Here is a 12,626-nt window from a genome sequence, read left to right as displayed (position 1 = left end):
TTGTTTCTGATGACAAAATGGAGGTCAAGTTCAATAATGACGATTTTGACCTTTACCGTTCAGGAGTTGTGGTTCTTCAAAGATTGAAAAATGGCTTTTTCAGTTGTGTCCGTGCATTTACTAATGAACTGTTCAACCAAAGCTTTTCAAATTTTAATATGTTGTTACTGATAACAAAATGGAGGTCATATTCAATAATGTTGATTTTGACTTTTACTGTTCAGAGTTATGGTTCTTGAAAAATAAAAATGGCGTTTCCATTCATGTTGTTGCATTTACTCATGAACCACTCAACCTAAGCTTTTCAAATTTTAATATGTTGATACTGATGACAAAATGGAGGTCAAATTTGATATTGAGGATATTTACTTTCACCATTCATCAGTTATGGTTCTTGTGATATTGCCAGGACACAAATAAATGTTTATAATAAATCCAGTTTGCTGTCGTTGTGACAGCCTCTCGTTGTAATTGATGTTAAGTTTTTGTGATAAATATTCAAATATATAAGATGTGGTATGATAGCCAATGATGCAGCATGCCACTAGAGAAATTAGAAATTTTAAGTCACTGTAGACTTCAACAATAAGCTTGAGCTTATAACATACTGCATAGCGAACTATACATATAAAAGAATCAGAAAAGACATGTTAGAAAACCAACAGCATGATGTACATGGTATATATATGTATGCTCAAAACAAAAAAACAAAGCAAATGTGATATACAGCAACAAACGAAAAACCATTAAATTCCAGGCTCCTAACTTAGGTCTGTTTCAAATGTATTAAAACCAATAGGTCAGCTGTATTTGGTATTTAGAATGATTTTAAGGTGTAAATGTCCCCTTGTCTGTTTTAACCTGGAACTGTTGTAATTTTCCTGAGAAGGTGAGTTTTAGAATATATATTTAGTCCATCTAATGTGGTTTATTTTGTCTTAACTTAACTTTCATGAATATTTTATAATGTTTGCTAATCATGCAATTTGTAATTCAATTTGTATTTAGAAAATGTTGAAATATTAATTGTTAGTTACTTAAATCAATATTGTTATGGGGATTCAGTGGCCAAGTGTTTTCTCCAGCCACTATTATAGCTTTCTCCACCAATAAAACTGGCTCCAACACTCTAGCCTATAGTGCTAAAAGTGTTGTTAAACACCATACATCAATCAATAGTGTTCAAGTACTTTACCTTTGATTAATCATATATCCTTTTGAGCTATTTTCATTTCAAAACTTGACCATAATCTTTTCAAATATATAGTTAAAAGATAAAATGAAGTTAAACTTTTTGCAAGGTTATGTGGTACTGTGGATTCATTTATTAGGGCCCCGTCTAAGGCGGGTCGCCCTATAGTGATCAGTTTGTCCGTCCGTCCGTAACACTTTTGTGTCCGCTCTATATCTTGAGAACCGTTATGATTTCAAAGTTTATACTTGACATCCATTTGAACCAACACCAGAGGGTGTGTCATGATGTATGTACAACTTCCTAGGTCAAAGGTCAAGGTCAAAAACTTTAGTTTCAGTTGACAACCCTGTGTCCAGTGGTGAAGACCGTGTCCGCTCTATATCTTGAGAACCGTTATGATTTCAAAGTTTATACTTGACATCCATTTGAACCAACACCAGAGGGTGTGTCATGATGTATGTACAACTTCCTAGGTCAAAGGTCAAGGTCAAAAACTTTAGTTTCAGTTGACAACCCTGTGTCCTGTGGTGAAGACAGTGTCCGCTCTTTATCTTGAGAACCGTTATGATTTCAAAGTTTATACTTGCCTTCAATTTTTCCCACCACCAGAGGGTGTGTCATGATGTATGTACAACTTCCTAGGTCAAAGGTCAAGGTAAAAAAAAAATTTGTTTCAGTTGACAACCCCGTGTCCTGTGGCGAAGATCATGTCCGCTTTATCTTGAGAACCGTTATGATTTCAAAGTTTATACTTGACATCCATTTTAACCAACACCAGAGGGTGTGTCATGATGTATGTACAACTTCCTAGGTCAAAGGTCTGTCTGTCTGTTGGTCTGTCCATCGCTAACAAATTTGATCCACACTATATTTTGAGAGGACAGCTGTTATTATTTCATACTTTATACCTGACAAACATTTTCAACTTAATATATATATTAACCAACACCAGAGAATGTGTCATAATGTATGGTCAAAGGTCAGTCCGTCGGACTGTCCATCCGTTCGTTGTTCTTGACAAATTGTGTCCGCTCTACCTCTCGAGAACCGTTAATATTTCATACTTGACAAACATTTTCAACTTAACATATATATTAACCAACACCAGACAATGTGTCATAATGTATGCATCCTAGGTCAAAGGTCAGTCCATTATTGACAGGGGGCCCACAGAGATGGCTTCCATCTCAATGATATCTTGTTTTCGTAGGTACCAATTTTTATGGATTTGACAAAACTTGAGATTTCATGAACATTTAATTTCATGGTTTTGCTGAAGTTTCTATAGCAAATTTGTTATTCCTTGAACGTTTAATTTCGTGGTTCACCTATACCAATGTTATCAACAAAATTTTGTATCCAATGAATGATAATAATAAATCCACAGTATTAAAGCCAATGATACAACTTTCAACAGAAAATCAAAGGACAATGATAGGAACGTTTTTCACTGGTTCATACTGCCTTATATTCATAACTGAAAAAAAATTCAACATAAAAATCATGCTCGAAACGTGAAATCCAGCAATTTGATTGGTTGATTTTTGAGTCTTGAGTACAAAAATCATGCTTGAAAGTTTTATGACCGTTAGGCCTGGCCTCACGGTCATAAAACTTTCGAGCATGATTTTTGTGATCAGACTCAAGAACCAACCAATGAAAATGCTACATTTCATGTTTCGAGCATGATTTTTGTGCTCCGAGCACTGAGCAAAGTTTTATGCCTTCTGATGTGTTGCTCATGTAAGTACAAACCAAGAGATGAGACTTATTCGGTAGGTCACTTTATGAGAAAGTGGGCAGGATTGTGGTTTAATACTATTGGATCAGATCCATCCTCCTGATGGCTCATCTGTGAATTGGATATTCCATAATGAATGAAACCTACACAATATAGTTTATCAATAAATGGCTCATGGAAGACACCATATAGCTCATCAATAAATGGCTCATGGAAGACACCATATAGTTCATCAATAAATGGCTCATGGAAAACACCATATAGCTCATCAATAAATGGCTCATGGAAGACACCATATAGTTCATCAATAAATGGCTCATGGAAGACACCATATAGTTCATCAATAAATGGCTCATGGAAAACACCATATAGTTCATCAATAAATGGCTCATGGAAGACACCATATAGTTCATCAATAAATGGCTCATGGAAGACACCATATAGTTCATCAATAAATGGCTCATGGAAAACACCATATAGTTCATCAATAAATGGCTCATGGAAAACACCATATAGTTCATCAATAAATGGCTCATGGAAAACACCATATAGTTCATCAATAAATGGCTCATGGAAAACACCATATAGTTCATCAATAAATGGGTCATGGAAGACACCATATAGTTCATCAATAAATGGCTCATGGAAAACACCATATAGTTCATCAATAAATGGCTCATGGAAAACACCATATAGTTCATCAATAAATGGCTCATGGAAGACACCATATAGTTCATCAATAAATGGCTCATGGAAGACACCATATATAGTTCATCAATAAATGGCTCATGGAAGACACCATATAGTTCATCAAAAAATGGCTCATGGAAAACAAAAATGTAAAAAAAATCTTACAAAAAACAGAAGAACAGTCACAGGAGTATACCTAATACATGTATTAACAAGTTTAAACAATATAAAAAGTTTATTGTGTTGCCAGCAAAAAACAATTATAGACACATAATTAGTTAGTGACTAACTAAATGTTAAAGATTAATTAAGTACCGCACTATAAATAAAAAATTCTAATTGTCCACAGTCCCTAAAAAATATTCAAAATCTTATTGTACATTTTTAGACATCAATAAATGCACTTGGATTTACAAAATTCACACAATAGTCAGCATTCATAACAGAACTTGTCAAAAAATCATTAACAAATTATATTCCAATCGTAGAAATCATTTGGACATATGCATGTAACTGTCACTTTATGATCATAAACTTGACAAAATCTCTTATATTTACAAGAAGAATTTTATAATAAACATCATTATCACTTAAAGCCAATATCAAATGGATTTTCTTCATTCTTGAAATTAATATCAATATATTCCTCCTTCTTTCCTTTCTTTTGAAGTTGAAGTGATATAGTAGGAACATTTTTGTCTTTATCTGATTGTTCTGTTGATTTGATCAAATCGTTAGCATGTGAAGCAGCAAGTTTGATCACACAGCCTTTCTGTATTAGCCCTCTCTCATGAGCCATGGCTAGCTGGGTAACCACTCTTCTTTCCACCTGTAAAAGAAATGATAATTGCAATGAACTATGCTAATGTGGATTTATTTATTTTCATGGGTATCAATTTTCGTGGATTGAGGAAAACATGTTCGTGGTATTCGATTTCACATGTTGCCAAAGTCTGCATTCATTCCTATAGAGAATATTTAAATTTATGGTTCACCTGTACCCAGGTTATCCATGAAAATTAGTATCTAATGAATAATAATGAATCCACAGTATGCCATTTCTGGTTGATTGACCAACTAAGGTATCATCAGCCAAGAAGTCTGCACTTTAATGTTGACATAAAATAATCATTGATGTGTTTATTTTTGTGAAAGAACTGTTTAAAAATGTTGAATATTAGAATCAAATACTACGGTTTTTCTACCTCTTGTACAGATTGCTGTAGCTGTATTGGGCGAAACATTTCAGAATTTTAGGTTTTGAATGCTCTTCAACTTTCTTTTTGATTTGACCTTCCAACTATTCTGAATTGAACACCACTGATGAGTATTATATAGGGAAAATGTTTGTCATGCATAAAAAAAATATAAACCTGGTATTTTTTTATGATTTAACAGTGCATGATAAGGTTGGAAAATTTAGCCTCAACATTGTCAATTGTGATAAGAAGCAGCAGACATTTTTTTTTCTTGGATCAAAGCATTTTCCCAAAATTGTGTACATAATATATCGCCCCTACAACCTTGAACACCTCCGGAAGAGGTGGAGATGAACAAAAACCAACTGTAAGAGAGCAATTTTTATCACAGATATCTAAGGTGTTCCATTCCAAAAATAATTCCATGTGAGTTTATTTCTTATATTAACTCACTTTTAATATGATAATTTATTTCTTACCTCATATTTGATGGATCTAGCCCCATAGTGAACATCATAGCCATCAGCCAAAATATCGACAACATTGTGATCCCATAACAACTTCATATTGTGTTTCTTCTCGGCCTAAAACATTAAAACTGTTTTAATAAATTATATATGTCTACATCGAATAAACACTTTGCTTTAAACATTTCAAAAGTGTTAACACAAGTCTACACTGAATATCTTTGGTACTGAATATTTTGTTCAGATTTTTTTTTTAATGATAACCAATATTTTATTCAATCATTTCCTGATACATAAAAAAAAAATAGCCGGGTCACATACTTAGAGTTTGACAATTGTTAATTTTATAAGTTTGACTGAAAGAAAGGAGAATGTATACTATATAATAGCCACCTGCCCAAACATTTATCTTTGTGTTGCCATTACTCTCTGTTCCTATTACAAATTCTTTTTAGTTTCTTCTCTACTTGATCATGAATAATCATGGCTGTTTATTACAACATATAGTATACATGAAACCCATTTGGGACCGACCATTTTGTCTTATATAAAAAAGGTTAGATTTTTATCTGGAGATTCACTGTTACAATACTGATTTATGAAACCATGTGAGACCCTTTAGTTAGATTACTCTTATGCTAAATGAGTCCTTCAGCAACAGAATTTTTCTTGCTTTGCCAAACTGTGACAGAATAGACAACTTTCAAGTTCAATGCATTCCGTCCAAAAACTCTGGTTTTAGTGAACGTCATTTGTGCGTTTAGGGGCGTCGTCACTTCTATTCTAATGTTGAGCCAGTGGTTGGAAAACTATAATTCTATATTGTACGAATTATTCGGCAAATTGAATTCTCAAAATTGACTATCAGCACTGCTGTCATTAGGGAATTGTTATTAAGTACCCACAGAACAACCATTATTTCTAGTTTATCCTGCACAATGATGATCACTAAGACGCTTGAGGAACATTTATAGGGCAGGGATACAGGTAAGCCCCTCTATCTGGTAAATGACGTCATAAAGCACGCATAATTGACGAGTTTTTTCAGGAGACGAATGAATTCGAAAGTGGCCTATTACTTTTATCAACCAAATACCATCATATCTCTTCAGATGATGTTTCAGTACTCCTGTGATTATATCATCTACTAAGCTAAAAGTCTAAAATTAGTAGACATAGAATTCATTTAATCATAAGCCCATGAGGGTTTTATTTGATATACAATGCTAATGTTTACCTGTTCAGACCAATGGTGTAGCTCTTTTGTCACTAATTTTGAGAGTTCAGATCTTGAGAAAGGTAGAAAGTAAACAATTTCATTGATTCTTCCCAAAAATTCATCTCTTCTAAAATGTCTCTGAAAGTAAATAAATTATTGTTTAACAAAATACAATCAACAGTAAGGTCAGCAGGTGTTTACATTAAGTCCAGGTACTTACAATAACCACCTATGTCAGGAACACATTGGTTTTCCTATTTAAATGATTTTACACAAGTCATTTTTCGGGCACTTTATAACTTTGCAGTGTGAGTCAAGGCTCTTTTTTTTTTAAAGGGAAACTTCGCAAAAAAATCAAAAATTGATATTATGTCCATTCTGTATAAAAATGCTCAAATTTATAAATATTAAAGTTTTATTCCGCTAGATAAGAGATCACCATCGATTTTAAATTTTGAGTATCAGTTCTCTGCCTTCCGCCATTTTGTTATCTTGTCCAAATAAAAATCACGATATGTCTATAAACCACAAAGAAACCAAACTACAGTAACCGATGTAGTCTTAATTACGTGTCGATATCTTGTCAATCGTACGGTTGTTTTATCTGACTAACTAACTTGATAAGGAAAATGTTCTTATTTTTTTAATAACCATATAGTCTATTATTTTTAAACTGTTAATATTGGAATTAGTTAAAATGTCAAAGTTTTAATCATAAATAAGTGTTCCGTGAAAATTGTTTTCGAAAATCTAATTCGTTCATAATTCTTTAAAGTAATACACTTTATTCAAATAAATTAGGATCTTCGCTCCATTGATCACCCGCATGGCTTAAGGTATTACTCCCAAAGGTATTGTGAGGGGTGTAAGGTGACACGTCCAGGTATTCAAGCAATTTCCTGTCGGGCTTGCAAGTTCATGCATCGTCTCACTTCTGTAGGCATTGATCAGTGTACACGGCCGATAACTTATAACTTTCCATTCTGAACTATCAGGTGCATGTATAATATACATCTCTGTCCTGCGTGTCCGAAAGTGATATAATATACTATTCATTACTATAGAATATTATTTATTAAAAAAAAAAATGATACAAAAAAAAAAAAATTGAAGATATACAAATATACGTATTTTTTCCAAGGGTTAATTTGGGCAAATCAGAGACATATAATTGTATTATATGTCTCTGGGAAAATGTAATATTTACTCGTTGTCAATAGTAAAGGACATAGTTGGATCATTCCAGAAATGTTGATTAAAAAAATGTGCGCACTTGTCGACGATTCGTTTATACGCCCGGATAGAAAGTTACGGAACTACAGCACAATTTAAAATATATACATGTATACATTGAACATAAGAAAGAAACATACATATTGTGCAAATTGGGGTAAAAGTTTTGTAAATAGATTAGTCCACGTATACCAACAGTATGTAATAATCCAATTCGATAGACTATTGTATACCAAAAGAAGAAGAAGAAGAGGACCAATTTGATTTAAATACAGGTCGATCTATAACTTGCTTTGGTTCATCCAAGTTATGAACATAGTAAAATCACAGATTTATATATCAATTACAAAATGTAGATTGTTCTCGAATAAAGAAAGAAATTCGTCATCACCACAATTGTTCCGACATATGCAACTGGACGTACACTAATAATCCCCGAGGGATGTGAATATTTTCTAGGAAAGCTATTTAGTATTAAAGTTTCAAATCATTTTCGGGATTTATTTTCTTTCTTGATATTCAATGACAGCAAATTTAAAGAATAAACTGCTTGTCAGATATTTGTCTGCTTTAGGGGTATTCTTGCCAGTTGAACAGACTTATAATTACATTCAAAAATAGGGAAAGATGACATTAAATTCGTTGTCTTTTGTTTTTAAACATCTTTGATCAAATAGTTATTAAGTATTATACGTTGTGAGACGAAGACTATCTTAATAAGGACGTCCCCGATTATGATTAAATTTGGTTGACGTTTTTCACACTTGATAAAGAATATATATTCGTAATTTTTCGATTCCATTCCAAGAAGACCTTAAATTTGCAATTTTTTAAAACTTCTCAAGTAGAAATATATTTTTTCTTTATTCGTTCATATTATATTCCACTTCGGTAGAGTTATCTTCAGTGAGTTCCAGTTATTAATTTATACGTGGCTTTTAAAAAGTCTAAATCTAAGTGTTCTCATTCATTTATTTGCCTAATAAAGACAAATAAAAATACTTTGGTAAAGCTATTTATAATTTCTAAGTTCTCCTTTTTATTAGACATCAATCAAGGACAAAAGGTGTAAATCATTTCAATCGGACATATGATTTAAGTTTCCCGTCTTTAACCGAAAATTGTGTATTTCTTAGTAAATTAACTTATTTGAATTCAAATAAATAATAGCACTAAACATAATTAAATAATTCCACGGCGATCAATTTTTATTTGTCACCAACTTGAATATATATTTTAAATATGTGTATTGAATGCTCCCTTGTCTTATAATTCACTGATCCGAATAGACAGTCACACCTGGCAAGGTGTGCCCGAGAGGCGTGGTTAAATACCAAAGTGCAAATAACAATTTACCTTTCAACAAGCCATCTACGAGTATTGCCACAGAACCGTGAATACACACATCGTATCAACCAAGTCATAGCAGAGATAGTAAAAGGTCAATAAGAGTACACCAACATATTGTCTTTACAGATTATTGTACTTTACTTTGTTCACCTTATCAGTCCGAAAATATATTAATTAAAAATAAATTTATAACTTTTTGTGTTGTCTACAAAAATAATTCGAATATATACGTTTAACATAGAAAATTTATCTCATGAATATGTACAATTGAACGCCTGTGCGTTTTATCTTCTTATTATCGGATGGTTATTTAGATAAAGCATAAGTCATCGGCGCGCTTACGATTACATTAAAATATGATTAAAAACCAAGACTTTTAATGATTGTATTTTAAATCCCGGCATGCAAAAACCAGGAGAGAACGTCACGACCTACAGGAAGTAGTTAATATTTTTTCATTAAATATTGAATTTCTCCTTTATTACTGCACATATAGCGATAAAACTTTGTGAATATATATATTATGTCATAATGAACATATTTAAACCATAAGTAAAAAATTGTGAATTTTCCCTTTAAGACGGTACTTTGATCTATAATGGTTTACTTTTATAAATTGTGATTTGGATGGAGAGTTGTCTCATTGGCACTCATACCACATCTTTTTATATCTATGGTAACGCTTTACTTTACATCTAGAAAACATTTTTTTTGGTTGGCTTCAGTCAACATTTTTAGTCTTCATTTTTTTACTTTCTCAAAAATTCTTATTCACTTTAAAATAATACATGTAATATATGCCTTAGAAATCTACAAATTTTGTTTAATGACCAATAATAAATTACTTAATTATATTCTATTACCTTCAAAATGGGTCTGACAACTTGGTCTTTGAACCTTCTGGATATAGTTATTCTTTCTGATGATTCTAAATCCTCTGTGAAATGGAAACTTAACTAATTATATAAAATACCAAAACAAAAAACAAACAAAAAATGTCAAAGGAAAAATGTTTCTGAGTAGTATTAATATATAGTGTAAACAAAAATATTGAAACATTTGAGCATTAGTTTGCTCTAAACTTTGACATCCTTTTTATGACTCTTAGGAATACAGGATTTTAGAACGCAGTCCTCTCAAAATAGTTAACATTGCAACAAAGGACTCAGAATTATGGCAGGCAGTTTCTACTTTGAAAGATCATGAAAGATCCATGAAAATAAATAGCTTATGAAAATGAGTTGGTATTCAGTAGAGAGTTTTACTTTCTCTATAGACTACTTTTCTATAGACACCTGTCTTTATTGGACAATTAAATGCATGGTCACTTCTTAAAAGTCTTTTGGTTATTTATGTTATTCATGTTGTTTGGTTGCTGTCTCATTGTTATATTACCCACTCTTTCTTTTAATTCATATGTATAACAAACCCAGTTTTCCTGTATGTTTCTGTTTATCTATTTCATCAGCTTCTTTCCTTAACTGTAGAGCATGTTCAGCTATGACCTCACTGGCTAAATTAGAAGTCATGATAAATATAGCATCTTTACAATCCACTGTCTTCCCTTTTCCATCTGTCAATCTTCCCTGAAAAAAAATAATTATGAAAAAATTAAAATAATGCCGAAAAGTTTATGGCATCCATTATCACTGAACTAGTTTTTTTGCTGTGTAAAGGACCCTGATTAGTGGCTGTTTTTCTGAACTTTGGTTGGGTTGTTGTCTGTTAAACATATTTCCTATTTTCATTCCCAATTTTTTCAAATTTTCTGTTTTGTATAATTTAAGTGTGATGGTATTTTTCATTTGTAATATTGGGTGTCATATTATATTTTTTTTTGGCGACTTCATAATTTCACATAAAGGATGGCACAAACATTTGATTTCATAATTAATCTTTAGTTTTCATCAAATTGAATTTCTTTTTACCACCTTACAGCAATGCTAATCAATAACAGAAATTAATTGGCTATTAATTAGAAAAAAAATAATGTTGGAATATACTCAAAGTGCATTTGCAGTTAATAATATACTGATACAAACAAAAGATAATTAAGAATACATTTTTCAGTTCTGATAAAAAATATGTTGAATTTGCATTGTTGCATTTTTAATCTAAAAAAAAAAGAGAGTACAAACAGCTTATTCTTATGTTATGCATCTGCTCATTTCACTATAAAGGTTTCCATCTGATCATTTCACTATAAAGTTCTTACAAGTATGTTTAAAATAAAAGACATTTCATTAGTGGTAAGCTAAACAATTCCCTCAGAGATTTTATAAACATCTAATTATAACATTTTTGATTTTCCTAAAACTATGTTTATAAAACATTTCCCAATATAAATTAAATAAACAGTCACAAGTTTGATGATTTTCAAACCATTTTCATTTAAACCTGTTCTATTTAGTTTTTACAAACAATAAAGTTCTCAAATCATTGTTATTACTTAAATCTTTTAGATCTTATAAACAATATTTTGGAAGATTGTCAAACCATTGCTTTAAAACCTGTGTAAAACATTAATTGAACAGAAAACTTTGTACCGGCTAGTCCAGCAACAGCGATTTTACTGGTTTCTAAGATGTTATATGGACATACTCTTTTTGCTTTGATGCTGTTTTTTCACTTGCGTCTTGTGAGTTCGTGTGAAAATGGCAATTGTTCAAATCCAATTGATGTTCCCTTAATTTCAAAACTGAATGCACCTCTTAAAGCAGAACTGGACATATCAGTTCTTACTGCACAACTGAAAGAACTGATAAAACAGGAAGTGAAGGCGTCAGTGTCAAAAACTGTGAAAGACCTTGTACGACAGAAGGTAAAACTGGCAACAACAAATATTGTGAAGAGAGTAAATACTGCTGTGGACTACTTACAGACTAATAATAGTATTACAATGTCAACCTATATACAAGAACTGAAAGGTAAAAATAATAATATTATTTTAAGGTGGTACATAACACTACAGGGAGATAACTCTGTAAAAATCAGCTGAACGTCTTAATCATGTTCTATTGCCAGGGAAATATTAAGCTTCTCAATGATCAAAATCAGTGTTTGTCAAACTGCTATATATCCAATGAAATTTTTCCGATAAAGTGTGTGGTTCCAGTTTTTTGAAATTTTTATATTTTTGTCAAAGGGTCAAAAAATATATTTTGTCAAAATTTTATGAAAATTAAACAAGCCAAATTAATTTAAGTCAAGGTGTTTGGTACCACCTTTAAACATTCAACTATATCAAAATAGTCAGGAATCAACTTTAAAAATTAAAACTGGAGCATATAAAAAGGCTTACAAGATTTTATAGATTTTTAAATATGTGCAACTTCTTTTTGCTATTCTAAATGCTTAGAAATATACTGTAGATTCATTTATTTTCGTGGGTATTAATTTTCGTGGATTGAGGAAAACTTACAATTGCAGGGATATTTGATTTTATGCTTTTTACCAATCTTTGCATAAAAGCCAATTGGAAATTTGTAATTAGTTGAAGATTTGATTTTGTGGTTTACGTTTTCCTACAAAA

General features: G+C 31.6%; 1 protein-coding gene across 1 annotated transcript in view; it reads right to left on the bottom strand.

Annotated features, from left to right (window-relative positions):
• Nucleotides 1-3,915: 3,915 nt before the first annotated feature.
• Nucleotides 3,916-12,626, bottom strand: part of LOC134696024 (mitochondrial disaggregase-like) — a 33,261-nt gene continuing 24,550 nt past the window's right edge. The window contains exons 12-16 of the mRNA XM_063557571.1: nt 10,524-10,680; nt 9,958-10,031; nt 6,530-6,649; nt 5,305-5,409; nt 3,916-4,455 (exon numbers count right to left, since the gene is read on the bottom strand). Coding sequence (XP_063413641.1) covers nt 4,213-4,455; nt 5,305-5,409; nt 6,530-6,649; nt 9,958-10,031; nt 10,524-10,680 — 699 coding nt within the window. The 3' untranslated portion in view covers nt 3,916-4,212. The remainder of the gene's footprint in view (nt 4,456-5,304; nt 5,410-6,529; nt 6,650-9,957; nt 10,032-10,523; nt 10,681-12,626) is intronic.

Source organism: Mytilus trossulus, chromosome 14, assembly GCF_036588685.1.
Source record: "Mytilus trossulus isolate FHL-02 chromosome 14, PNRI_Mtr1.1.1.hap1, whole genome shotgun sequence".
Taxonomy (NCBI): Eukaryota; Metazoa; Mollusca; class Bivalvia; order Mytilida; family Mytilidae; genus Mytilus; species Mytilus trossulus.
The sequence above is the reverse complement of the archived record's forward strand: the minus strand, read 5'-3'. Positions and strand labels throughout refer to the sequence as shown.